Source organism: Betta splendens, chromosome 19, assembly GCF_900634795.4.
Source record: "Betta splendens chromosome 19, fBetSpl5.4, whole genome shotgun sequence".
Taxonomy (NCBI): Eukaryota; Metazoa; Chordata; class Actinopteri; order Anabantiformes; family Osphronemidae; genus Betta; species Betta splendens.
The window spans coordinates 13,309,579-13,331,984 of record NC_040898.2 but is presented as its reverse complement, the minus strand read 5'-3'; the positions used below and the strand labels follow the sequence as shown (position 1 = coordinate 13,331,984).

Genomic DNA, 22,406 nt, shown 5'->3' with positions numbered 1-22,406 from the left:
ATATACAACACCTTTGGTATAAACTGGATGTACACAAGTGTAATTAGCAGAAGAAGCTGCAATAAAAGTGGCACTAAAGTGGAAGTGTAATTTACGAGCAGCTTTTAAATGCAACGTGCTGCTGTTTTTGCTTCATGTCTTGTGGGGACATTCTGTTCTCTAACAGCGCATAAAAGTCGTATCTACTGAAGAATGTGAACTGAGCAGTATCTGTAGTTGTTTATTTCTTTTTTCCTGTTCTGATAATTTTTATTCCACTGCTGTAACTCCTAAAGTTTGTCCTTTGTGGAATTAATGAAGTGTCACAGGTAGATGCCAAATGAGAGTTAAAGTGAAAGTATTTATTCTGCACAACAGTGACCTCCATCAGCGAGACACTATTACTGCATTAAAGGGTCATTTTCACTGATTACGTAAGGTTTCGGTTTTTAAATCTAAATAGCTTGTATAACTTTAGATAAAAGTTTAGATTATTTGATGCTCATCTTTTCTACAAAGTAAAATATGCAAAGGAAATGCCTGTAAGTGGCAAATAATACAAAACATTTTACCAACACAATGAATAACAACGTAAAAACTAGACTATAACTACTACAACTAAATCTTTACACCGTTATATGTGTTATAATTTCCAATGTACATCAATAAAATTATGATTAAGAGTAAATAGGTAAAGTTACTTCCCACCAGCTATTTCTAATACAATAACAGTCTAGAAAAAGACTGATTTACAACTAAGATTTATAATATTAATTTATCAGAGCCCACTACAGCTGTTAGCATGAATCCTGGTCATTTAACGGGTAATCCAGCCCCAGGGACACTCCCCTATAAATCAATGTTCACTTTTTAGACTTTCAGGTAATTGCAGGGGTTATCCCAAATCAAGCACACATATTGACCCTTTAGCCAAATTTAAACTAGTAAAACCCAGTGTTTAAAAATACTTTAGTGTAAAAATGTACTATATATATATATATATATATATATATATATATATATATATATATATATATATATATATATATATATATATATATAAGGAGGGTGAGAATGGAGTGTGTATATATATATACTCTCTCTCTCTCTATTCTCACCCTCTGCGGGTGGTCTCATCCACTTTCCAAGCTCGGGTCCTCTACCAGAGGCCAGGGAGCTTGAGGGTTCTGCACAGTATCCTTGCTGTTCCTAGGACTGCACTTTTCTGGACTGAGATGTCGGATGTTTTTCCAGGGATCTGTTGTAGCCACTCCTCCAATTTGGGGGTCGCAGCCCCCAGTGCTCCGATCACCACAGGCACCACTGTGGCCTTCACCTTCCAAGCCTTCTCCAGTTCTTCTCTGAGCCCTTGGTATTTCTCTAGTTTCTCATGTTCCTTTTTCCTGATGTTGCCATCGCTTGGTATTGCCACATCCACCACTACAGCTTTCCTCTGCTCTTTGTCCACCACCACAATGTCTGGTTGGTTCGCCATTACCATTCTGTCAGTCTGGATCTGGAAGTCCCACAGGATCTTGGCTCGCTCGTTCTCTACCACCTTGGGAGGTGTTTCCCACTTTGACCTTGGGGTTTCCAGTCCATACTCCGCGCAGATGTTCCTGTATACTATGCCAGCCACTTGGTTATGGCGTTCCATGTATGCTTTGCCTGCCAGCATCTTACACCCTGCAGTTATGTGCTGGACCGTCTCTGGGGCCTCTTTGCACAGTCTACACCTTGGGTCTTGTCTGGTGTGGTAGATCTGGGCTTCTATGGCTCTAGGGCTCAGGGCCTGCTCCTGTGCAGCCAGGATGAGTGCCTCTGTGCTGTCCTTCAGCCCAGCCCTTTCAAGCCATTGGTAGGATTTGTTGAGATCAGCCACTTCAGTTATGTTCCGGTGGTACATCCCGTGCAAGGGCTTGTCCTCCCATGATGGTCCCTCTTCCAGCATCTCATCCTCTGTTCTCCACTGCCTGAGACATTCACTCAGCACGTCATCTGTCGGGGCCTTATCCTTGATGTACTCATATATATATAATATATATATATATATCATATATATATATATATATATATATATATATATATATATATATATATATATATATATATATCTATATATATATATATATATATATATATATATATATATATATATATATATATATATCTCTCTAGTTCTCTATCTAGAGATGTGTATTGTTTATTTTTTTAATTTTGTTGTTTTACATAATTTTATAAAGCAGCTGCATGTGTAGCGTCATCTCGGTCCTGCGCACCAACTTGCTGTTGTTGCAATTGCTGCTGTCACGTGTCTGTCCTTGAAAGCAACAAATGGAAAGTGCTTTATGACGATTGCATCATGGCAGGTGACGAAACAGCCTTCGAGGCACATTCACATTCATTCATTCATGAGGCGATTCCTCAGGAATGTGGGCTGGGATTTCCGACTCGTTGTGTGAAAGTGAAACCAAAGTCAACAAAATGAGTGCAGCGGGGAAGTACTTTCCCTTTTGTACATAGCGCATAGTCAAGGCAGACGCATGGACACAGGTAAGCTGCTATGACTGCAATAACCAACATGTGTTTCAGAGGTTTTACCATTCCAACTAACAAATTAAACAAATATTAATTTACTGCTGACAGAAGTTACACAGTCTGAATATCAGAAATAATAATACATTTAAATATATGGTGTATTATTATGTATCACACGGTCTAAATATTGTTTTCTACTAATACTAAATATATTAGCAAACGCCAACCTTTTATATGTAGAAGTAAGAATAAATATTTATATGCATTTACATGAATGTATTTCTTTTAAGTAGGCTATACTTCAGAGTTAATTTATAAATATTACTTCTTAGTTTTTTATTAGTTAGTGTTTTAATATATACACAGTGTTTCAGCTTTTGAAATATGCTGTAACAACAGAAAAGCGAAATGTATACGATGTAAACAGTACTTCGGTACTGAGAGACTATGGATTTCCCCCATTACTTACATTCGAAAACCGAAATGAATCCTTATAAAGGGAGCGCTGCAGCTCTGCGATTCACATCACAGTGAGCTCGGCTCTGTACGAAGGCAACTTTTGCAAAGGATTTACCTTTACATCGATTTACCAAGATGTTCAGCAGGATTCTGTTTCTCTGCCTGTTTGTCGCTCTGAGCGGCACGTGCTCGTCTCTAACGTGCAAATGGTTGCATCACAATTTCAGGCGGTACAGTGAGAGATCTATGGAGCTCCTTGATTCTATGGTAAGCGCATTCCTTATTTTGTAATATTGTATTGATCATTTAATGTCCTCACTAGTTTAATCCTAATCTATCTATTCAAACACAGGGTGGTCCCTACATTGAAACCACTGACAGGAGGGACAACGAGACTGTGCCTTTTCCGTATCCACTGTACAAACAGGCGTCCAGTGCATCGGTAAGACAACTGAACATCTTACCAGCGGCAGTCAGCTGAAAAACGCTTAACATCTGAATATGTAAAAATGAATCCCTCAACATGGAATTTGCTTTTTGTTTCCAGGCTGGGGATAAACTTGACTTCATAGTTCAGGTCTTTGAGGAGGTGGGTGCCCTGTTTAAGGAGGACCACAAATCTGTGTCCTGGGACAAGGGCCACGTGGAGAAATTTCGCATGGTTATAAACGGACAGGCTGAAGGCTTCAGCAAATGCGTAAGTAATAACGTCCCATTTTTACAGAGACACACATCAGGAGCTTTCTTACTGAACTCTGGTCCTCAAAATCATATTCCCTGACCATTTGATTCTATTTATTCCGTTAGATCCACAACCAGAGGACGCCGAACAAGGGGCTTAGCGATTATTTTAAGGCTCTGTCACATAACATCCTGAAAAGAAACGTAAGTGTGTTTGTTTCTGTCATGTATCTGTCTGTCTGATAACAGAAATATCATTATAAGAACAATCATTATGATGATATCGTCTAATAATACTGTTCTGTGTTCTGTCTGCAGGGCCACAGAGCTGAAGCCTGGGAACTGATCAGGAATCAAATCAAACACCATCTGTGGAGGACAGACATTGTGATTTCATCTCTGTTCAGTGCTAAGAGTTAAATTGAAGTTCATTTGTATGTTTATTTTTTTTTTCATACAAGTAAAATCTTTCTGGGAGCAATGATATAACTAATTTAATTACATGCAGTTTGTGATATTTATTGAACTGATATATTTATTTATTGTAAGTTTTTTATTTATTGTATTTATTATATGACCATTATATATAAGAACAATCTACAGAGTATTTATTTTATTATACTGTTTTATGCAAAAAAATGTTTTACCTAATAAATTATTTATGGCAAAGTGAAACGTGTTATTTGTTGTTTTTGCAACCAAAAAAGATTTGGGTAAAACACAAAACTGAATATATTTAAACTGATGTTTAAATATTATCTATTTATGAGCATATTTCAGCTAGAGAACCTCTGATTGTTTTATTTTCAGAGGTAGTGCTGGGGTGGTGCCGATTTTATCTTATATATACTAACTGACCTCTGATCTTGTAGACATATTGCAAAAACGCACAAACAAAAAGACTTGGAATGTTCCATAAGAGCCTTCAGATATTCTATATTTCAAGCTGGTGCAGGGTTCACATTAATAAGTCATAAATAAATACTTCATTTAATAAGAGCCTCTCTGATTGTTTTATTGGAACATATGATTTATACGCTGAATAGGCACAATGTGACGATCCCTTCTTCAAATACTAATTACCTAAACAAAAAAATATTTTTTACCCAAAATAAATATTTGCAGGATATGACCCAAACAACATGAACCGTGTGCAAACACATCTCTGAACACATTTGTTGGAGCTCGTCACGGTGTCACTGTGGGGAAAATGATGTAAAGGTGCGTGAGACATGAGGCAGGAGGAGGCAGTGACACGGACTGAAGCTGTTCTGATGCTGGAATTGATATGACATAAAGTAAAGTGACGATTTAAAGTGATGATATATGTCAGATTTGCCTTTCAACTTGTGAAATACGGAATAACATATATTTGCTGCAAGAATCGTTTTTATTGGATATAAAAAATACATATATTCAATTTGGCAGAAGCCTAAACATAAATATTTCCTTAATTCGCACCTGATTAAACAGATAAATAAATAGAGCAGTGATTGTAAGGACTAACAACGATAACAATAACGAATGATAACAATCAATAAATACACGAGTAAAAAACACTCAATGTATAAAAAAATAAATAGAATATCAAATAAATAGTTGAGCTGGTTTTAGTTGACAGTGAGCAGAGATGAAATCAGAAGGTCTGTTCTCATCAGATGGGTTTTGATTTGCTTCCTGATCAGTTCCCAGGATTCAGCACTGTGGTCCTGCAGACAGAGTATTATTATTATTATTATTATTATTATTATTATTATTATTATTATTATTATTAGACAGACAGACTTACCATTTGCTCTAGGACATGGCGTGAGAGTCTCTTAAAATACATCTGCAGCTTCTTGTTCTTCTTGTGGCTCCCAGTCTATAACAAACATGACATTTTAATTGATCTTTCACTTAACAATGTGACAGAAATTGTGATTCACGTCTTCCAGTTAGAAACGTGAGGGCTTCATCCTTCCTGACACTCACACAGGAGCGGAGGCCTTCGGCCTGCCGAGTTACAACGCTGAGGAAGTTCTCCACTGTGACCTGCTCCCAGGATGCAGAGCTGTGGTCCTCCTCAAACAGAACCACCACCTCCTCCAGAACCTGAACTGTGAAACCAACTTTATCCTCAGCCTGAAACAAGACAATCGCTCATTAAGGTCCTTGGTTTGTTTAATACCTCATGCTTCATATTGTGTATGAACTGCAGATATGTATTGTAGACAGAAGCTGCTGATGACTCACTGAAGCCTTGGACGCCTGGCTGTACAGGTCAGTAGGGAAGGTCACTGCAGCGTGTCCAGTGGTGTTAGTGGAGTTATTAGCCTGAAACACGCACAAACACAACACGTCTTAAACTGGAGTTTTTCAATCAGATCAATGCAAACCATAGACCATTCCACTCACCATAGTTTCCAGTAGATTCAGGCAGTTTTCGCTGCACTGTCTGAATTTGTGATCCATCCATTTGCATCTCAGAGAGGAGCCTGTGCTGAACGCAGCGGCCAAGAGGCAGAGAAGCAAAGTCCTGCTGAGCATTTTGAAAGAGGGAGAAGTCGCCTTAGTAAAGTCAGATGTGGGATGTGTGTGTGATGGAGCAGAGCTGCACCTCCTTTATAGCCAGAAGCTCCTCTTTCATTTTCCTGCAAAAAATTGTATTGTGGTCTTCCCACGGAGCAAACGTCAAACTAGACCTCAAAATATTTGTCGTGTCACATTTCAGCTTTCAGGTTAAGTCTGAAATATAATCTATTGAAACAAAACAGCAAAAAGTATATAAATCAGATATTACTGAGTTATAAACAACTCACGTGTTCAAGGAGTTGGAATAATTTAATGTTTAATACTAAGTTCTGAATTATTACAGTAATAAATAATAGTAGTAGTAATAATAATAATATTAGTAGTAAGTGGTAGTAATTATACTAAAAGTTGGTGTTTGAGCTGTTGTGAGTCTGGGCTGCTCGTTAATAAACGTGTTTAAAACATTCTGACAGTTTTAGTCGCATTCTTGTTCCCATGAGTCCAGAAAATAATTATTCAAGTCAAACTACACGTGGGTTGTTGTGTGTCCACTAGAGGAGTGTAAAAGGGAAGTGCATGCTCAATAATTATAAGAAAATGAAAGCGACTCCGTGAGTGCGGCCTGCGCGGTGACGCTCGTCAGTGTGAATCCTGCAGTGACATTTTACCGTGTTTTAACGAGAATGAGCTGATACAACGTGAGAACCAGGTTCCACAGAGACGGGGACTCTCCGTCACTCGTGGACGCATTCAGCAAAACAATCTACAGCTGTTAGTAAATCTAAGAGTCTGAGTCTGCATAATGTCAGGCACAGTTTTCCTTTGTTCTGAAACTTTTTTGCAGTTGTGTATTCATTGTGTATTTTTTTTCAACTTTTTTTCCATTGAATTGATCGTGATTTTCAAAAGCCAAAAAATGAGAGAACTGATCATCATTGCATAAAACCACTGAGTGGATTAGTGCACGCTGAACATTTACTGATGGATCATACGTTTGTCATCATTTTAAAACAGGTTGCATTTTATTATGTAGTTTTCCACTCTTAAAATTATTTTCCTCTCAGCGACAGGTTGCTATTCAAGTTTTTCATATAAAACTTAAATTTATTGCATAAAGTGTTCTGTTTGCGATGTATTATGTTTAATAATCTTTACTCGTTTGAAGCTATAAATTGCAAATTTGAACAAGGTCTATTTTAGATTTGACTCATAATTTATCTTTGTTTTGTTAGGTCACACTACTTGAAGGGCACTTTGAAGGGCAAATCTGACATATATATAATCACTTTACATGTCATATCAGTTGCAGCATCAGAGCAGCTTCAGTCTGTGTCACTGTGCCTCCTGCTGCCTCATGTCTCACTCTCACCATACATTTACATCATTTTCCCCACAGTGACACCGGTGTCACAAGCTCCACGGTTCATTTTGTTTGGTTCATATCTTGCAAATATTTATTTTAAGTAGAAATTGTTTTTTGTTTAAGTCGTTAGTATTTGAAGAAGGGATCGTCACATGTATGTGCCTATTCAGCGTGCAAATCATTTGCAATAAAACAATCAGAGGCTCCTATTAAATGAAATACTCTTATTCCTTACTTATTAATGTGACCCCTGCACCAGCTTGAAATATGGAATATCTGAAGGCTGTTATGGAACATTCCACATCTGAACTACTTTTGTCTCAGTCTTTTTATTTGTGCATGTTTGCAATATGTTTAAAATAAAGATCAGAGGTGGATGATAAAATCGGCACCACCCCAGCACTACCTCTGAAAATAAAACAATCAGAGGTTCTCTAGCTGAAATATCCTCTTAAATAGATAATATTTATTTATTTATTTATTTTAGATTTGACTCATAATTTGCCTTTGTTTTGTTAAGTCACTCTAGTTAAACTGGAACTTGAAACGCTAAAAAACACACTTAAAATACAAATATTATCCCGCAAGAAACTTAAAGCTGAAGTATAATTATTATTGAATAAGCTGTAGATTGTTTTGCTGAATGCGTCCACGAGTGACGGAGAGTCCCCGTCTCTGTGGAACCTGGTTCTCACGTTGTATCAGCTCATTCTCGTTAAAACACGGTAAAATGTCACTGCAGGATTCACACTGACGAGCGTCACCGCGCAGGCCGCACTCACGGAGTCGCTTTCATTTTCTTATAATTATTGAGCATGCACTTCCCTTTTACACTCCTCTAGTGGACACACAACAACCCACGTGTAGTTTGACTTGAATAATTATTTTCTGGACTCATGGGAACAAGGATGCGACTAAAACTGTCAGAATGTTTTAAACACGTTTATTAACGAGCAGCCCAGACTCACAACAGCTCAAACACCAACTTTTAGTATAATTACTACCACTTACTACTATTAATATTATTATTATTACTACTACTATTATTATTATTACTGTAATAATTCAGAACTTAGTATTAAACATTAAATTATTCCAACTCCTTGAACACGTGAGTTGTTTATAACTCAGTAATATCTGATTTATATACTTTTTACTGTTTTGTTTCAATAGATTATATTTCAGACTTAACCTGAAAGCTGAAATGTGACACGACAAATATTTTGAGGTCTAGTTTGACGTTTGCTCCGTGGGAAGACCACAATACAATTTTTTGCAGGAAAATGAAAGAGGAGCTTCTGGCTATAAAGGAGGTGCAGCTCTGCTCCATCACACACACATCCCACATCTGACTTTACTAAGGCGACTTCTCCCTCTTTCAAAATGCTCAGCAGGACTTTGCTTCTCTGCCTCTTGGCCGCTGCGTTCAGCACAGGCTCCTCTCTGAGATGCAAATGGATGGATCACAAATTCAGACAGTGCAGCGAAAACTGCCTGAATCTACTGGAAACTATGGTGAGTGGAATGGTCTATGGTTTGCATTGATCTGATTGAAAAACTCCAGTTTAAGACGTGTTGTGTTTGTGCGTGTTTCAGGCTAATAACTCCACTAACACCACTGGACACGCTGCAGTGACCTTCCCTACTGACCTGTACAGCCAGGCGTCCAAGGCTTCAGTGAGTCATCAGCAGCTTCTGTCTACAATACATATCTGCAGTTCATACACAATATGAAGCATGAGGTATTAAACAAACCAAGGACCTTAATGAGCGATTGTCTTGTTTCAGGCTGAGGATAAAGTTGGTTTCACAGTTCAGGTTCTGGAGGAGGTGGTGGTTCTGTTTGAGGAGGACCACAGCTCTGCATCCTGGGAACAGGTCACAGTGGAGAACTTCCTCAGCGTTGTAACTCGGCAGGCCGAAGGCCTCCGCTCCTGTGTGAGTGTCAGGAAGGATGAAGCCCTCACGTTTCTAACTGGAAGACGTGAATCACAATTTCTGTCACATTGTTAAGTGAAAGATCAATTAAAATGTCATGTTTGTTATAGACTGGGAGCCACAAGAAGAACAAGAAGCTGCAGATGTATTTTAAGAGACTCTCACGCCATGTCCTAGAGCAAATGGTAAGTCTGTCTGTCTAATAATAATAATAATAATAATAATAATAATACTCTGTCTGCAGGACCACAGTGCTGAATCCTGGGAACTGATCAGGAAGCAAATCAAAACCCATCTGATGAGAACAGACCTTCTGATTTCATCTCTGCTCACTGTCAACTAAAACCAACTATTTATTTTATATTTTATTTATTTTTATTTATAAATTGAGTGTTTATTTACTGATGTATTTATTGATTAGTTTACTGTCAATAGTCTTTACGATCAGTATGAATGCCTCTATCTATTAATGGTTTTATATTCATCTTCTCTCTTGTCTGACAAATCAAATGCATTTTTATATATTTTATATTCAATAAAAATGATTCTTGCAGTAAAAAGAAATGATTCCATATTTTATTATTGTGACAAACCAAAGGAAAAACATTTTCTTTATGATGGTAAAAGATCACAGAACGAGACACCATTCACGGAAACATGAGGCCAATATAAAGCGGAAACAATAACACAAACTTATTAATGTCACCTCTGCACCAGCTTGAAATATAAAATATCTAAAGGCTCTTATGGAACATTCCACGTCTGAACTACTTTTGTCTCAGTCTTTTTATTTTTGCACGTTTGCAATATGTTTACAATAAAGATCAGAGGTCAATTACTATATATATATATATATATATATATATATATATATATATATATATATATATAGATATATAGATATATAGATATATAGATATAGATATAGATATGATAAAATCGGCACCACCCCAGCACTACCTCTGAAAATAAAACAATCAGAGGTTCTCTAGCTGAAATATGCTCATAAATAGACCTTATTTATTTATTTATTTTTAGATTTGACTCATAATTTATCTTTGTTTTGTCCCACTAGTTAAACTGAAACTTGAAATGCTAAAAAACACGCTGAAATACAATATACACCCGAAACAATAACACAAACTCCAGTACTTCAGTATAATTTGTTTCATCACAAACTGAATGCAACCATCATGATTAATTGTATTGTATCGGTCAATAAAATATTTTAATGCCTACAGATTCATGACATTGTTTGAGTTGAGTTTATTACTTCAACTGTAATTTCTCATCTTTGTTGTGTTAATGTATTTTCTCATTTAGCCAAGTGAATATGAATCTAGGTTTTCTACATCTGTACTTTTTTGGCATAAACACTTTTTACTTCAAACATTAATTTGCATGATAAATGTGAAAAAGTGTGAGCCAACATCTGTTCCTTCTCAGAGGAAACCGGACGAGATGCAGGACTCAAAAAGGTATTAAAAAATTAATAAAATAGAAGCATCAGATAAGAGACTGAGGTGAAAAAGTGAAGCCAAAAAAGCAACATAAGGTCAGAGGTGAGCAAGGTGGGTGGAAAGGAATCACTTGCCTGGAAATGCAGTGCAGGAAGGTTACAGCCTCATCGGCTGATTGGACTGATAAAGGCAGGAAACAAGCAAATGGGCTGGAATAACCAGGACTAAATCCAGTCTGGTAATTTACCCATCGCAGTAAAAGAAATCGTGGTTTGAACAACCAGTCATGTCAGTGGTTCCAGCCTCCAGGTGACGACGCTCCCAGGACATCCCAGGATTCATCTGTGGTGGCACAACCTGATTTGGTAAGAAATAAAGATTAGACAAAGGAATTTCATCTGCATTACATAAGCCACAACTAAAAAACACTATATTAACACAAGTGCTCAGAGTATTGTTATCCACTGTATTCATTCATTTTGTTGGTTTTGTTAACATATTCTGGGCAGATAAATCATTCTTACCAAAGTCCATGCTGACATTTAAGGGGGAGTTGTACAGTTGAAGGTACTGTTGTGGATTCTGGAGCTCATCTCGATTCAGCAGCGCTTCTAGAATCTCCTGAGGGACACTCAGCTCTGGATTCTTATCCAAGACTGAGCCAGGAAGAGCCTTCAAGTCCAGAGAGGCAGTTAGAGAAAGTATTACTGATTCATTGTCGACTAACAGCACATGGCAAATAAAATACTGGAAAAGAACCCATGAAATTTCTAGCAGATACTTGAATTCTAAACACACCTTCCTAGATATGTCAGGGTGCTTGCTCAAACTCTGTAGTGCTGACAGGACAGTGCAGACCATAGTCGCTGTGCTCTCTTCCTCCTCCTGAAGCCTCTTAGGTCTGTGTTGCATCTGAGCTGCTTCCAACATCTTCACATGACAACATACAGTATTTAGTTAAATGCATCTGATAATGCTGATGTTTGTGAAGTAAAAATTGTGTGAACATTCACACTCAGTACCTTGTAGCTCCACTGATGGAACAGCCTGCTTTGTGAGTCATGTGCCATGAAAACAACCTTGGGTGCTTTGAGCAAAGCACTGAGAGAGGACATAAGATAATTACTGGATAATAAATAATAAATGAGGCCTCATCTAGTTGATAATACACATTCCATATTTTAAATTATAAGGCATCTCTTACTTGTCTGTCTGTTGTTGCAGATCCCTGAGGTCTTTCAAAACAGAAACAAGAATGTCCCTGGATGACTAAAAAAAGTGACAGCAAATGGTGATTAAGATAAGTCACTTTACAAACCATCACACACTTATAAGTAGTATTTTTGCAGTAACACCCACCTCAATAATATGAAGCAGACAGGTTGGATAGAGCAATAGCAAACCCGTGATATTGTCCCATATGTACTGCTTACTCAGCTGGAAATTGAGTTTTTCATAATGAGCTGTATGGTAGAAAATACAATAATATACTAAGCTCAGTTCCATTGTCAACACACAATTCCAGGTTTCATCCAGCAGATTCTTTCACACTAACATATGTGTAAAGGCCATAGCACCTAAAGCATCAGTTTATAAATAAAAAGGAGCCACTACAGCTACCCTTCATTACCGCTAATAGAAAACACCTGTTAGCAAAATGGTTCTGAGCTGTTGAGCTGCTGTGTTCTGTGTCTTACTGGCTTTAAGGTAGTTTTACCTCCCAGCTCGGTCCCGTCAGCACCGTAGGGGAGCCGTGCAATCACTATAAGCTGCTGTAACACGATCTTCTGCAGAGACAAAGAAGAAATCTAGAAAAAAACTGCAATTTAGATGCACAAATGAACAATAATTACCACACATTATTTAAGATTTTAGCTTTGGGTCAGAAAACCACCAGCCCCAACAAAACATTCAAATCTGTTCTTGTGTCTGAAACTGAATACAAACCACATCTTCCTCCATCTCCTTCTTTTGTGCCATAAGCAGGTGAAACAAACTACTCCCAGTTTTCTCCTCTTCCGTTCTTTTCTCCATTAGCTTTTCTGGCTCTGTATCTACGTCTAGATTTCTCCTTTGTCCCATTCAGACACTCGAGCACAGAGCATGTAGGCTTAGTGTGCTGTAAGCCTTCAGTGTTTATAGAAGCATATACCCTAGAAACCCATTGTTCTCCTCCACAATTACAGAAATACCCCATAAACCCGGAAGCCAACCCACAGCCAGACCAGCCTTGTATTTCAACTAATGAGGGCCGGTAGGTGGAGAAGAGTTACATACTGCAGACTAGGGGTACTTGAATGAACTTTTATTTTTACCCACGTTTTATTCATATTGTTATCTCCTGAGCTAACATAACGATAGCTAATTAGCTAACTGTGTAGGAGCTGGACGCCGTTAATCGGTAATGATGCCACACACCAGCACGAACCTCTCTCATATTCCCGTAAAACCCAAACTCAAACATTGTCTTCTGGTCTCTCTCTTCCAACCCGGTGTCTCTGAATTCCCGAGTTTTAAAGTTTCTAAGTTTTTGCGTAGAGGCCATGGCGCAACCGTGTTTGGATTGCGTCTGGCCACGCTCTACTTGTTCCCATAGCAACGAGTGTCCTCGTGACGCATTTGCGGTTTTAGACAAAAAAATGTAGTTTTTCTCGAGATCTATGACTTTCAGATTTACAAATATTCTGCTAAATTATATTTAACTTTTTAAATTTAATACAACAACTCAAACAAAATGTTTTGTGATTTTTAAAAATATGTTGTTTTTATAACTGAGGTAACTTGTCCCCCCCTGTGTCTGTTGCAGTACGCCATTAAACGGTTCCCATTGTTTTTGATGGTACCAGCAATAATTGTGTTTCTTTTTAATCAAATATTCACTTTCTGGCATTTTACCACATTTGGTATGCGTTTACTAAAAGAGAAAGCAAAATTTCATCATACATATATATATAAAAACACAGCACTATTTTTTCTTACCTGTAACTTTTTTCCTTTATTTGGATAACTGTGCCACCTGTTTTGGTGGCGCTTCTTCTTTTCCCCTATTTAGCCTTGTTCTTCGTCTTTCTATTTGAATGGCGTTTGGAGTTTAAGGATCATTACCGCCACCTACCGGGCTGAATTGGAAAAAATGATCAGCGGGCCAGAAATATTAAATCGCTCCATTACCCATGTTTTGTGTGTTTTGTTTTTGTGTTTACCCATGTTATGACTTATATATAAATAAATAACACACAAGAAGATATTGTTACAAGACAAAAGACAGAGACTTAAATTAACATTTCGTCACTGCGTTTATCTTCACATGACTTCCCAAATTGGTCCGTCCCTGAAATGAGTAACTGATAGTAAATGTGTTCCGCCTGGAATATAACGGTTTTAAAACCACTTGTAATTTAAAGTAAACGTGCTAAAAGACACGTACAAGTATCACAAATTATCTATGCGAGTTTTAAAATACATGGAATAGTGATTTAGTGTTATTATTTTAATGACATTTGGAGCGGAAGTCGGGGTCCGTGAGTAACAGCATGAAAAAGAAGGCGTGTTTCGCAATGCGCTTGGAGATATACAGTCACATCAGAGGTCAGATAAGGAGCGCTTCAGTTTTCTGTTAAATTTCTTCTGCTGCTTTAATCCAGCTATAATGAAACAACACAAACTGTCCGCCTCGAAGCGTCTGACCAAACCCATTTTGTTTGGGACAATAATCCTTGGACTATTGCTGCTTTCATAAACAGGTATGATATAAATTCTGTGTTCTGGTTTGCAATAATTGGTGATCTACCTGTATAAAATACCTAACGTTTCCGTTTTTAAAGTTTTTTCTTTGCTATATATGCCCTGTATATTCATAATGGCTGTGCAATCTGCTGGTTGTTGACTGTTATTGTTCCATTGTTTAGTAAAATTTGCAAACGTCATTTAACAAACTAAACAGCCTGAAACAGTCACAATCACCTTTCCTAACATATTATAACACCACGAGTTGCACATCATTAAATATCCAGAGGTTTGTACATTAGCAGTGTTACAGATAAATTTACAATAGTACCATCATCATTATTATGCGCTGAACTGTGAAATGTGGCCCTTCCCATTAACATTTACTCCATCACAACTTAATAAGAGTTTTCCCTTGCAGGCACAGATTCTTGGACGATATAGATGATCTCAGGGCAGAGGAGCGAGCACGCTACGAAGCCAAGAGGTTAGAGGTGCTAGAAAGGAGGCAGAGGCAGATAGAAGAGCTGGCTAAGCTGAAGAGGAGAACAGGGGACAGCTGAAATCTCCCAGGATGCTTCTGCAGGAGATATGTTAATCAGTCTACAGATGTGCATACAGTCTGCACATCTGTACACAGCCTCATTGTAGAGGTTGTAGTAGAAGTTGTAGTTCTCATATTTGTCCAGTAGAGGGCATCATTATGACTAGAAGCACTAAGCATTGATTATATTCAACGATGTGATACTGAAGCAAAAAAACAACAACACATTTTTTACAGCCTTGACAAATCACTGCAGCCACATTTTCTGCCACAGTAAGAACTGATCAGACATTGAAAATGTAATAGATGAACTTTAATCATCTCTTTTATTAAAACATGCCAAAAAGAAATAAATTAAACCAACAATAAACAATATTGCACTTGAATGAAAATGACAAAGTGACAAATTAGGTTCACACAAGGTCAAAGAGCCTCAGGTGCTTTCTTTGTACTGTAACGAAAACGAGCAGAGTCATGAATAATACAGTTAGACTGCAATAGGATAAAACGTTTCTGTAGAATAGGATCTGGTTAAATGTTCTCAACAGGACGACAGCAACGCTTCAGCGGCTGCCGTGAAATAACGATCAATATGACCAGTACTGTACACATCATGTCACATAATTCAAAAGTTCGACGTTGTGTTTGTCTCACCCCACTAACACGTAGACCCCCTGCTGGTCCAGACAGCTGTGAAGCCTAATTATAGCAGTAAAAAGAACAGTAGAAGCCAAATGCACCTGAATTCTCTCTTGCGCATCAAAGGTCGTGTTTAGAACTACTCATCTGTGCAGCTCATGTGTTTAACGTCAATAATTGATGGAGTCATTCACCATGTGTCACACACTTGGGACATGTGCTCTCATTAAACCTCACAAGTGAACATCAGTGCACTTATCCATCGCTGGCTTTCCATAATATAGGTTATTGCTGATAAAAGCTGTGGCAAAGAGCTGTTTAATGTCCATTTAATGTCACAATGTGCAGCTTAAAAACATTAATTGCATATTTTTTACTTTTTGAATCACTGGATGCGCCTATTCACGAGTCAGGGTTTAGCTCAACGTTACAACAGGCTTGTTGCTGTGTGAGTACTGAAACAGTTCAGGTTTGATTCTGGTGCTGAAACCCCAAATATATTTCCCTAAATATATAGTACAATATCATCTTTCATGACATCTTCTAGACAATACCTGTCTGTATTGTCTAGAAGATGTCAATTAGGGTCAAAATTCACAGGTCATGTGTGAAGTTATTAATATTTACCTAAAGCTAGTGAATAACTTAAAAAAGGACCATTACTGCCAAATTCCAGCTTTAACAGGAAGAACAACCCCAGCTATATAAACTGTGTCCATGTGTTTGGCTTAACTGTGAGCAAACAGTAGATACAGCAACACAGAATATACCGACAGACCATAATTACAGTAAGAACGAAGCACAAGTGTCGAGTCAGAACAACAGACACAGAGCATCCAGGACAAACAGTACAACGACGTTTAGACAGTGTTTTCCACCCGACTGGTTTCTGTCCTTTTCTGCTGGATGTGTGGAGGTTTAAGGTCACACAGCGAGCGGCACCAAGCCCGGGGAGGAGGCGGCGGGAGCGGTGGTGATGGCCGTCAGGGTACCAGGTTCCAACCCGTTCACCGTCCTGCTGCAAGAGGCACAAACAAGACTAACAATTACACTGCAGCGTCAGAGAGAAGCACAAAGAAAGATGAAGTTGATCTCACAGAAAAAGAGAAGGATGGTTCTGGCCCGACGGACGGGTTCAGCTGGTTTCTGCTCAGCGCCGGGTTATGATCGGCATGTCTGGAAAGCACCGTTCAAGTGGGCGCACAAAGGCTTCAGCACAATTCACGGTGAATGAGGGCGTTTTGAAGCCAACACCTCAACACCAGGGGAAGGATTTCTCTGATGTGACGATCTGGTGCCTGATTACATCACCCAAAACAAATGATGTGTATATAACAATAGCTGGTTTTGTTGTGCATACACTGAACTGAGCTCTTTGTCTCTGCTGACCACCAGCCTCACACAGAACAACTGAATAAAGGCACGTTTCCCCTTGTCTCCTAAAGCTGCACAAGTGGGATCTGTGAGGTTTCATGTATTTAGGTCTATTTTGTAAAAGTACCTTAAGGGGCCTTCTGCTGCTCTATGAATAAACTGAACGTCATTCTAGAAACGGAAACTAAACACATACCTGAAATTACGGCGCAACAAAGCAGAAACCTTTTGACTCGGACACAAATAAATCTAACTTCTCACCAAGTGAAAGAGATTGAGCCAAGGCCAACCCAGTTTATGCATAAAGGGAGGTGTAGACTAATGTCCCAAATTTCACTCTCATTAACTTCCTAATTATGGGGAAGGGTCTAACCTGAAGAGACCAAAACAGAAGAGAACTAACACCGATTATTAGTCAGCAAGAAGAGAGAAGAGAGTTTGCAGCACTAACCACCACCTTAAGTAACTCCTTCACCTCCTCATATCCACACATGATTAGTAACTACTAATAACTAGTTCTACATAAAGACCCCCGGCAGCGGCATCATGTGCCACACCATTACCCAGAATCACCGCGGGGAATGTGACCATCTCTGTCCTGCTGGGAAAAAGGCACAAAGGTCTCATATACTCCGTCCTGCGCAGTCATCCACATGCTACACACATTGTATAACCAGCCCTAATAAGAAAACAGAGGCACCCGGTGATTAAAACCAAGGCTTCCACCTCACTCACGCTTTGTCGTAGTATGACGTGTGCAGCGACTGGGAGTAGGCGGTGGTGTTTGCGTTGAGCGTGTTGCTGTTGTCCAGCGGGCACGCCTTCCTGGCCTTCTGGTCCTTGGCGAAGTTCCTGCAGGCGGCGAGTTTGGACTCCAGAGCCTGCGGCAGAGAGACGCGAGCCGGCGGCTTCAAAACGCCGCGTTCCAACGGAATGCGATGGAAACGCGGCGGCCACTCACCCCGACCTTCCGGAGCAGGTCGCTGACGATGTTGAGGGCCGATATCCTGGCGGAGGGCGTCAGCGGCGAGTTGCTGCCGTAGCCGTTGGAGAGCACTGGGCGGGAGAGAGAGCGGGGGGTGATGCAACGGCACCTCACACACGTTCACTGGGCTCAGGAGCCACGTTTCCTGCATTATCTACGATCTGAGCCTGCTGGAAGCCCGCGCTGCCGCTACCTGTGGGGTCGGCGAAGGCGCGGTCCAGCCCTTTGCTGAGCGGCGTCGCGGGGAGGGACAGCGAGGCCTGCACCGCCGTGTCCATCTTCACGCTGTCCTGCGTGGGCGAGCTCGGCGCCGACATGCGGCCCACGTCCGCCTGCCGCTCTCGCACGGCCAGCTCCTGCCGCAGGTCTGCAGGGGGAGAGCAAACTGAGGCCTACGGACGCCCGGCATGCGTGGCTCGCGGGGTGCGAGGAATCACCTCTGGCCTCGTCCTTCAGCCGCTGCACGGACACCAGCAGAGACTCCTTCTCGTCCAGCTCGCTCTCCAGGAAGGCGTTCCGCTCGATGGCCTGGTTCAGGCGCTGCTCAAAGTTCTCCAGAGACACGATAGTAGCTCTGAAATGACAGGAAGGAGGAAACTCAGTGGAGCCTGTTCCTGCTTATCTGGGTCTCAGGGCCGTGTGCGCCGTTCAGACCTCTTGGCTCTTTCCAAGTCGTCGTTGGACTGTTCCAGCTCCCGGACGTATTTGTGGAGCTGCTCCTTGATGCTGCGCGTCTGGCTCAGGTCGTCCTCCAGCACGGAGACCTGCTTGTAGCTCTGAGAGCACTGATGCTCCAGCTTGTCCTGCAACACGGACACAGCGGGAGGGGGAGGGGAGGGGAGGGGGGGCTTCATGTGTTGGGCTCCAGAGCAGGACACGATTCAACAGCACACTTCACGCGTGATCATCCATTTTTCAGCGCTCCCCTCGTTTCCTACTCTCTCTGCTGTTAAAGCAGCGGATGTGAGGTGTGACCTATATATGCGCCAGCTCTCAGACAATCAGCCTGGTGAACACTGTCTGACCTATATCTGCTGCTGCTGCTGCTGAGGTGTCTGAGCCAACTGCATTTAAAATAAACGTACAGTAAAAGACAAAGGAGGGGGAAAACCTGCCAGGCCCCTCAACACAATCATCTCACCCCCTGCCTTTTAGCAAATACGGAGCGAGCACGGGATGCATTATTCATGAGGGCCGGACAGATCAGCCGGCTGAAGGCAGGTCAGAGGCAAATTACCATTTAGATTACGCACGGATTCCCAAACTGACTCACCTCTACAAGCAGCAGCTGTTACACAGCGTCAAAACACCCCTTATTCCCATGAGACTGAACTCAGCGATGGAACAGTACTAATTATTTATGTCAAGCAGAAACATAAAGAAGGAATTATATATATATATATATATATATATATGTAAACACACACACACACACACACACACACACACACACACACACACACACACACACACACACACACACACTCTGTAGCTACCTTAAGTGTCTCCACCTCATTCTTGAGTCTTTGGTTCTCAGACTGCAGGTCCTTCATGCGATGCTCGGCCTGGCCCAGCTGCACCTCCAGCTCCGCCTCCAGCTCCCTGCTCCCCTCCTGAAACTCCAGCAGCTCCTCCTGAGCCTCCTGGCAGCTGTGTGCAGACAGGGGAGACGCATCAGGGAACAGGTGGAGAGACGAGCCCGGGGGGGTGGTGGTGGGGGCTGGTGTGCATCACCTGCACTGCTTTAGAGGCTTGGATTTAAATGTCTTAATACCTACATCAGTAACGTGTTTTAACGTCATGTTTAATAACCAGAAAGTGAAACTAAGTGTAATTCTAAGAGAAGTTTCTAGTGGAGGAACAAGTATTTGGCTTTATATCCAGATAATAAGCATTATTCCCTGTGCTTCATCAGTTCACACTGACACCAACAGTGTTGATACGTCCTGTCACTGAGCAAAACAATGAGCCAGTGGTTGCACCGGGTGACACCCTCCATCGCCACAAAGAACACACACACAAATACTCTGATTCTGACGACAACTGGATTGATCCAACAATACAAACAGCACAGTTCATCATCACAGGCACAAGGATTCATCGAGCATCAAGGCTTGACCTCAATAATAAACACGGAGCAGCATTGTCGCCTTTCTGAGAGCTTCACTTTAAAAACTCAGAAATCAGAAACTCAGCGAAAGTAGAAATAAGAGCAGAGACAAAGACATCAAACGGGACACGTGACCGAGGACCAGCTTCACCAGGAAGCGTAGTTATGCAAGTGTGTGAACGCACACAGACCCGTCTGTCTAAAAGCAGCACCGTCACGTGAGCTGCAGTGCTGGAGGTGGCACAGCGCCAGAAAGCCCGCTTACTAAAACCCAATGTGGCCTCCCTGTTATTAGCCTATATTGAAATCCATCCAGCGCAAACAAATAGTGTGAAATAATCACTAAAACACATTCACAGCAGCGAGGTTGTGGATGGAAGCATGTCCGAGTTGGCTTTTTATCCTACAAGAATGGATGCTGTTGACTTAAAAGTGGGGTTTGTGCTTTGACACAACACATTATTTATTATACAACATATCACACACACAAAGAGCAGACCCTCATTGTTCAAGGACTGTTACATCACTGGGCGTAGACCTGAGCTTGTTTCCTTTCAGGTCAATGCTGAGATTAATTTGAGTCATTATTAATCGAGTGGCGGCTCTAAGATAAGACAGGATCTCTGCACATCTAATTTTAGCAGCCCTGAGATCATTAAACGGTTGACATCGCTCGCATAATCCCACTGAAAGGCTGGAGAACAAAACCATGAGCGAGTACGATGTGAAACATGGGAAGTTCCTGCTGCTTCTCCAAACAAAGGTGGTAAAAGGTGAGAAGTGTGAGAACTGAATCTGACGACAGCAAATCTAACATTAACAGTCAAAGCGTTTATTTATCGCTGGTTTGGTGCCAGTTGATCGGAACTGTACCTTTTCTTGTACTTGAGGTAAAGAGACTTCCAGAAGTTTATTTCCTCATCTTTGGAGGAAAATTTCGGTGTAGCATCCACTTCCATGACAAACCAGTCTGGAGAGGAAGGAATCAGGAAACGGGAATGAGAAAAGGACGGAAGGACACAATCACTCAAGTCTTTGGTGCAGAGCTCACAGATTCACCATCGTTCTCAAGGAAAATATACTAGCAACAACCTTCTTTAGATCTCATTCTCATCTCTTAGTAGAAATTATTAACACACAGCTGGGAATGAAATCAAAGTGTTCCCTTCAGTCGTTAGAAACCCAGAAGACTGACACACACACACACACACACACACACACACACACACACACACACACTTTTTAATAAATTCAATTTTGAAACAACATTTCATTAAGGAGCATCCCAGGCAAAAGGTGATAGGACCTTGTGTTATAACTGATGATGGTGGGGGCGTGAGGAAAGGTTACAAGACTCCTGTCAATTATCAAATACCTAAAGAAGAACGGAGGCGAGGGGTCATTCAGAAAGCTTGGTGTGATATGAGTCACGATACGAGGCTAAGATCAAAAAAGTAGTTCACCATTTAATCTGCGTCTGGATTTATTTCCACATTTAAAAAAAAAACTCACCCAACCAGTCTCTCACCAGTCGACCGTTCTCCACCCAGTGAAACATCCACAACATTTAAATAAATGATAGTTAAAACCACATCAGCGCGTTTGGGTCAGAACCTGGACCCGGATTAGAAACGACACTGACAGAAGCGATGGAAACAGGTGATGCTGAGCTCAGCTGTTCAACTGGGTGTCGCGAACGAGCCGATGACACGAGCCAAGCTGCGGCCCGCGACACGCTGCTGGACCGCCCCAGTTCTAACGTGGTGCCCACCAAATCACGATAACGCGAACAAAAACGTGTTCTGTACCTGAACATCGCCCCAAACACACACGTCCGTCAGCGCATTGTGCTCAGATCGACCGTCGCCTCCGAGCGTCTGACGATCTCCGCTCAGATCAGCAGAGCATTTAAAGGGAAATACACCCCAACGTCCAAACGTCAGTCTCCCTCGCTTATACTACATTCACAATGTACTCTGAGCTCAGTTAGGAGAATTATTTAAAAAGCACCAGATTCAGCAGTAGAAATATACCAAAATAAATATATGGTTATATACCATATAATCTATTTTATTCTATTGCAAAAGCCCAAATAA

General features: G+C 40.7%; 5 protein-coding genes and 1 long non-coding RNA gene across 9 annotated transcripts; 3 read left to right on the top strand and 3 right to left on the bottom strand.

Annotated features, from left to right (window-relative positions):
* Positions 1–2,453: 2,453 nt before the first annotated feature.
* LOC129603442 (interferon a3-like) lies at positions 2,454–4,333 on the top strand. The gene is made up of 5 exons (XM_055504654.1): positions 2,454–3,243; positions 3,329–3,418; positions 3,524–3,673; positions 3,784–3,861; positions 3,976–4,333. Exons 1-5 carry the CDS (start codon positions 3,112–3,114, stop codon positions 4,075–4,077), a joined length of 552 nt encoding a protein of 183 aa, XP_055360629.1. The 5' UTR covers positions 2,454–3,111; the 3' UTR covers positions 4,078–4,333.
* Positions 4,334–4,815: 482 nt separating this feature from the next.
* On the bottom strand, positions 4,816–6,207 carry LOC129603443 (interferon a3-like). The gene is made up of 5 exons (XM_055504655.1): positions 6,055–6,207; positions 5,893–5,973; positions 5,632–5,781; positions 5,447–5,521; positions 4,816–5,366 (listed from the first exon to the last, which is right to left on the bottom strand). The coding sequence occupies exons 1-5, from the start codon at positions 6,184–6,186 to the stop codon at positions 5,268–5,270; spliced, it is 537 nt and encodes a 178-aa protein (XP_055360630.1). The 5' UTR covers positions 6,187–6,207; the 3' UTR covers positions 4,816–5,267.
* Positions 6,208–8,896: 2,689 nt separating this feature from the next.
* LOC114846466 (interferon a3-like) lies at positions 8,897–9,849 on the top strand. The gene is made up of 5 exons (XM_055504656.1): positions 8,897–9,049; positions 9,131–9,211; positions 9,323–9,478; positions 9,583–9,657; positions 9,717–9,849. Exons 1-5 carry the CDS (start codon positions 8,918–8,920, stop codon positions 9,813–9,815), a joined length of 543 nt encoding a protein of 180 aa, XP_055360631.1. The 5' UTR covers positions 8,897–8,917; the 3' UTR covers positions 9,816–9,849.
* Positions 9,850–10,410: 561 nt separating this feature from the next.
* Positions 10,411–13,544, bottom strand: LOC114845348 (testis-expressed protein 47). 2 transcript variants are annotated; one of them, XM_029133249.2, is made up of 8 exons: positions 13,361–13,544; positions 12,650–12,719; positions 12,292–12,395; positions 12,137–12,201; positions 11,955–12,033; positions 11,731–11,862; positions 11,457–11,604; positions 10,411–11,289 (listed from the first exon to the last, which is right to left on the bottom strand). In XM_029133249.2, exons 1-8 carry the CDS (start codon positions 13,475–13,477, stop codon positions 11,222–11,224), a joined length of 783 nt encoding a protein of 260 aa, XP_028989082.1. In that variant the 5' UTR covers positions 13,478–13,544; the 3' UTR covers positions 10,411–11,221. The 2 variants fall into 2 exon arrangements, with proteins under 2 accessions (XP_028989082.1, XP_028989081.1); XM_029133248.2 differs by having other exon boundaries at positions 12,880–13,517.
* Positions 13,545–14,170: 626 nt separating this feature from the next.
* Positions 14,171–16,859, top strand: LOC114845351 (uncharacterized). Its single transcript, XR_003783862.3, has 2 exons — positions 14,171–14,675; positions 15,080–16,859. It is a non-coding gene; the product is annotated as an uncharacterized LOC114845351 (long non-coding RNA).
* On the bottom strand, positions 16,616–22,346 carry ndel1a (nudE neurodevelopment protein 1-like 1a). Of its 3 annotated transcripts, XM_029133246.3 has the most exons (10): positions 22,119–22,346; positions 21,184–21,280; positions 19,697–19,850; positions 18,855–19,003; positions 18,638–18,774; positions 18,394–18,567; positions 18,177–18,271; positions 17,951–18,096; positions 17,779–17,813; positions 16,717–16,859 (listed from the first exon to the last, which is right to left on the bottom strand). In XM_029133246.3, the coding sequence occupies exons 2-10, from the start codon at positions 21,267–21,269 to the stop codon at positions 16,849–16,851; spliced, it is 987 nt and encodes a 328-aa protein (XP_028989079.1). In that variant the 5' UTR covers positions 21,270–21,280; positions 22,119–22,346; the 3' UTR covers positions 16,717–16,848. The 3 variants fall into 3 exon arrangements, with proteins under 3 accessions (XP_028989078.1, XP_028989080.1, XP_028989079.1); XM_029133245.3 differs by lacking the exon at positions 17,779–17,813 and having other exon boundaries at positions 16,616–16,856; XM_029133247.3 differs by lacking the exons at positions 17,779–17,813; positions 22,119–22,346 and having other exon boundaries at positions 16,616–16,859; positions 21,184–21,362.
* Between the last annotated feature and the right edge of the window lie 60 nt (positions 22,347–22,406).